The sequence below is a fragment of the Silene latifolia genome, chromosome 6 (genome assembly GCF_048544455.1).
Source record: "Silene latifolia isolate original U9 population chromosome 6, ASM4854445v1, whole genome shotgun sequence".
Lineage (NCBI taxonomy): Eukaryota > Viridiplantae > Streptophyta > Magnoliopsida > Caryophyllales > Caryophyllaceae > Silene > Silene latifolia.
The window spans coordinates 69,444,934-69,450,435 of NC_133531.1; the positions used below are offsets into that span (position 1 = coordinate 69,444,934).

The following is a 5,502-nucleotide window of genomic DNA, read 5'->3' on the forward strand; positions in this document are numbered from 1 at the left end:
GTCATCTGCAAAGCACAAATGAGTGAGTTTCACCCTATTGCAAAGAGGATGAAACTTAAATCTCTCCAACTGCTTAACTACCCCCAAAATTCTGCTCAAGTACTCAAGACAAATAGTGAACAAAAGAGGAGAAAGGGGATCTCCTTGTCTGAGCCCTCTTTGTCCCTTAAAGAAACCAAATACATTGCCATTAAGAGCCAAAGAATAAGAGGGAGTAGTCATACACTGTACCACAATTTGAATAAACTTAGGAGGGAAACCCATAGCCTCCATCATGTCAGTCACAAAACTCCATTCAACTGAATCATAAGCTTTTTGAAGGTCAAGTTTCATCATGACTCTAGGTGAACAACTCTTCCTTTTGTATAGCTTTATCAAATCTTGACAAATCAGGATATTACCAACAATGTCTCTTCCTTTTATGAAAGCACTCTGAGATGAACTAATCACATCAGGAAGAACCTGGCTAAGCCTAAGGAAAATTTCTCAAGGAGCTGCTTTCTAGCAAAAAGAAACTTGGAGCCAGCACGGCTATTAACTTGCCTAAGGAGTGTAGTGCCATACTCCTTAACAAGCTTCCTCAAAAGCTTGACGATCCTGGCAGTTTTTCGAACCCTTGTTCTATTGGAGGTATTTATATTCAACGTGCTTTGTATGATTTGGGGGCTAGTGTTAGCCTTATGCCTCTGTCGATTTTTAAGAGGTTGCAAATGACGGATCTAAAACCGACTAGAGTTTCACTGCAATTGGTTGATCGGTCAGTCAAATTTCCACTTGGGGTCATTAAAGATGTTCCCTTAGCTATTGGGAAACTTGTTATTCCATGTGATTTCCTTGTCATGGACATATCTGAGGACACTCAAGTACCCATTATCTTGGGACGTCCATGTTTAGCCACTGCTGGAGCTATGATTGATGTGAGGAGTGGAAAGCTCTTATTGCAAGTTGGTGTAGACAAGGTAGATTTTGAGCTTAGAGAAACTATGGGCGGTCCTTCTATGAGTGATAGTAGCTACCGAGTTGATGTTTTAGAGGAGTACTTGTCTGAGCCCTCTTTGGAGCGTACATCGTCTGATGAACTACAAGATTGTCTCACCAACATTGATTCTGAGGATGTAGAGTTGTTAGCCTATGCTTGGCTGCTCCTAGGTTCTTCCGTAGGCCAAAAAAACCTCGATTTTACCGACATTAAGATGAAGACCCGAACGAGGACCATCTTCCATAATCAGCTCCAAAATCTTCCCAACCAACAAGGTATCGCCAACAATAGTGCCATCATCCAAGTACCAAGCCTGCATACTCAAGTCGAAAGAGTCCCTGATCTTACAAACCAACGGATGTAACACGAAAGCAAAAAGCAAAGGACCTAAAGGGTCACCCTGCTGAACCCCCTGACAAGACCACAAGCTGTGCTCACCATAATAATTATAATTATTATTATTATTTTGAAGGTGGTATGTGGCAAGAATTTGAGAGGTGACACATGTCACTTCAATGGATGGCTCAAGAAGCTTTTTATGTCACTTCAATGGATGCTCAAGAATTTTGCAAACCCGACCCGACCCGATAACGACCCACAACCCAACATGACCCGACAATTAGTGACCCGAACCCAAACCTCAACCTGACACGAACCGATATTGACCCGATTAAATTGATGACCTGACAATTATTAAGCTTAATATTGATCAAAATGAAAGTGACTGAGTGTTAGATTGGTACGCGTGACCTAATATTAAAGTAAGTAAGCCAAACAATGGTTTAAAATTTAAATTTAATGGTTAAAAATTGAATTAATGTGATAAAGTAGCCCGACTCGATAATGACCTGACTCAAACACGGCCTGACAACTACCCAAAATCGACTCGACCCGACAGGATAGGCCGACTCGAAACCGATATGTCCCAACCCAAAACCGACCCGATTGCTACCTGTATGTACTCTTAACAATTCATGGGTCCACTTTTGTCCTTTTTGCTAGCCAAAGTAATATTGGACATGTGCCCACGATACATGTCTTCAGTACAAAGTTGTGTTCTCTAAGATTTAACCGCCCGAAATTATCTAAACCAACATCAACCGAGTGCATGTGATGCAAAAGCTATCATTTGCTGAAGAAATTTCAACTTAAATTTGCCTGTCTCACTCACCAAGGCACCAATAAACATGTGCTTTTATCATCTTCTATAGCTATCATTCAACATAGCTCAAGTAATCTTACATACCGCAATAGGCTATTTAGCATTGCCCAACTTGCTTCCTCGTATGAAACCAAGTCAATAGGCTGACATAATGACATAAAAGAGACAACGGAATATGGCAAGCAGATTATCTGCAAAACATTGAATATATATCCTCTCATAAAGAGGCAAAATTTTGTTCATACAAAGTAGTATACATAACCCTTGAAACTTGAGAATGAACCTTTTCCTCAGTTCAGGGAATGAAATAATGCACTACACTGTACAAGGAATATATAACACCACTTCACCCTAAATTTTCATCACGAAATACATAGTAAGATGTCGCGAGAAGAATACTTGTGCTTTGTTTCGTCATGTGCTGATGTTTAAGGCCTTAGCACACAACCTCCTTGAGCATTTGTCCCTTCAAGGTTATAACGGCTGTAAAAATAAACCACTAGCGTCAGTGTTGCAAGTTATCAAATTCTCTTCAGTGAGCCTCGTATGAGATGATCTTACGTGTGAGAACAGGCCAAATCCTTGGCGCAGTCCTCATATAAGAACACACTAATAGATTGGTGTCAAATGTAAAACTGCCTCATGCATGTTTTGGTGTTTCTTTAAATGGTCGTAAACTCGTAATCAAGGAAGTAAACTCTAAAAATTAAGCATATAAACAAAATCTAGTCCCCTTCCCCCAACTCAATGACCTCTTTCAAAACTATGCTTGAGGTCGGGTACTAATTCCACAGAAGGGTAGATACAACTAGTGACCATTAAAATGATCAAATAGATTTGGACGATCTTTGTTCCCCAGATTGACCATGAGACCTAGCATCGACTAAATATCAATGATCAATCCAGGTTAAAAAAGAAGGTTCCGTTGGAACAATTTTTTATTTCAGGATACCTCATCTCTTTATTCAAAAAAGAGTTAAAGTGTGTGGAGAAATGACAAGAAGATATTGGAACATCAATTTGGAAGAGATGATGTTACTCAGACAGTCAGACTTGGTCTTTCTACTAATTCTACATTTTTCAACCTATCGCTCAGACTCATCAAAACACCACAATAGATTTAGTCCATATTTTTCCCCTCACAGTTATCATTCAAAAGTCTAATGGCTCAGCCTAGCTTGAGATTGACTTGGGATAAAGTCGGTGTTACCGTCATATTTCTCTTGATATCCCATATGCACTAGCAGTTGGCTTGTTCTCAGCCAGCTGAGAACCAAACTTGTGCTTCCGCAAAGTCCGGGAACTAATTTGTATGACCTCTTTAGCTCAGAGTTATGGCTATTAGATTGTATTAATAAATTTACAATGGAATATGACCATCGACAGTCTACAAAACAGCAGCATTACTGCCACAGGTTTATGTATGATCTTGAATAGTTCAGTGAAGCCTATTTAGCATGACGATCTCATGAGCAAAACCAATAAAAACAAGCAATAGGCTATTTAGCAAAGAAAGAATATTTGACAAAGAAAGAATCCAATGTTATGTATAAATATGGATACATACTGGGTAGCTCCTCTGAGTTAGACCTGAACACCTATGCAATGCACAATGGAGGAACCCTTTGGAATCACAATGATGACATTAGACCAAACGACAGAACCCCACAAATCCCCTGAATCATCCTTCCTAACAACAATCTCAGCGCACCACACCTCAATGTCCTTTCCACTCCCATTCTTGCCTTCCCACACAACAAACAACCTCCCACCCACATTAGCCATTGTAGCACCACACAAAAACTTAGGCAAACACCCTTTACTATCATTCACCCCTCTCAACTCTTTCCACACATTCTCCCCAATATCAAACCCTCTAACCTTCCCCAAATAATCATAACAATACAGCACCTCATCTACAACGGCAGCTCGCCCACGCCACCCTAAATCCAACTCCATTGACACAGGTCCCCACTCCTCAGTCCCGGGTTCAAAAACCACCCCTCCCCTATCAGCCATACCATAAATCCTCCCACCCACCACCGCACTCCCGTGCATCCATTTCTCCCTAACCTCGACCGGGCTCTTAACCGGGGCCCAAATCCCGGTTTTCGGATCAAAAACCTCAGCCCAATTCATAGACCTAGCCCAATTATCCCCCAAACAACCCCCTAAAACATATATTTTGCCATCAATTACCCCTGAAGCTGCAAATTCCCTTCCTACCCTCATCTTAGGACCCAATTCCCATTTATTCATCAAACAATCATAAACCCACATATTATTAGAAGGAATATCCCTAATTGACCCACCAATCACATACACCAAATGATCCAAAGTAACATAAGAAGCGCCAATTGTTTGAGATGGGCAGGGGTAAATCGGGAAAATATGAGGTGGGTAAGGGGTATTTTGGGAAGAAGCTGAGAAGTTTGTAGAAGGGTCGAGAAAGTACCATTTGAAAGAGAAGGAAGAGTTAAGAGGATTGAAAAGACGGAGATTAAGGTAGAGGAAGGATTCGGTGGTGAAGAGTGTACGGCGAGTGGAATGGAGGTGAGGTGATTGAAGGGTTGATCGCCATTGTTTAGAGACTAAGGAGAGGTGAGGGTGGTGAGATCGAGGTACTCTTGCTATGCATTGTAGTGCGACGTCGTTTGGGAGGTGTGGGATTAGTGTTTGGTTGTGGTTGTCTTTAGTCAGACTTGATGATGAAGATGAAGATGAGGGTTGGTCAGCCATGGGACATCTCCCTTCTGTGGGGGATTAATTCTCAAGTTTAGTGTAGAAAAGTTGTTACGTACTACTCGTATAATCTCCATTCTCCACACGACCACATCTACGGAAAATTTTAAATGATCCTACAACGATCCTACCACAAACAATTCTACGCGATTCTAACAATTATGCAACTATGAGTACAGTGTATCGGGTTGGAAAGTAACGATTGACTAGGATCATTTTTATCATAAAAGGTTTATTTCTGTTCTAATGTTGTATCTGGTTTGTTTTTATGTATATGTACTTGCAAGTTAGGTAGCATCCATACGGACACGGACACAGACACGACACGGACACGCGACATGACATCCCATGAAATTTAGGACACGGCACACGTCATGTAAATTTAATAAAATATAGTATATTTTACAGTTATTTATATGTGATTTTATTTTTGAAAAAGTATCCTATTTATTAAACAAACAACCAAAGAGCTGAATTGTCAGTATGTGGTTGAATGTTGACTATTCAACGGGCCCTGAATTTCAGGAGCCACATTCTCTCAAGAATTAATTAGATGATTTCATGTTTCCACACTCTCAATAGTTCAATTGATTGTAACCAAAAAAAAAATAGTTCAATT

General features: G+C 40.4%; 1 protein-coding gene across 1 annotated transcript; it reads right to left on the reverse strand.

The window, feature by feature from the left end:
• Window positions 1-2,315: 2,315 nt before the first annotated feature.
• Window positions 2,316-5,129, reverse strand: LOC141586864 (F-box/kelch-repeat protein SKIP6-like). Its single transcript, XM_074408263.1, has 2 exons — window positions 3,709-5,129; window positions 2,316-2,624 (listed from the first exon to the last, which is right to left on the reverse strand). The coding sequence occupies exon 1, from the start codon at window positions 4,878-4,880 to the stop codon at window positions 3,726-3,728; it is 1,155 nt and encodes a 384-aa protein (XP_074264364.1). The 5' UTR covers window positions 4,881-5,129; the 3' UTR covers window positions 2,316-2,624; window positions 3,709-3,725.
• Window positions 5,130-5,502: the final 373 nt, after the last annotated feature.

Excerpts from the sequence above, each read along its gene's own strand:
- LOC141586864 (XM_074408263.1), bottom strand. The coding sequence starts at position 4,880 with ATGGCTGACCAACCCTCATCTTCATCTTCATCATCAAGTCTGACTAAA.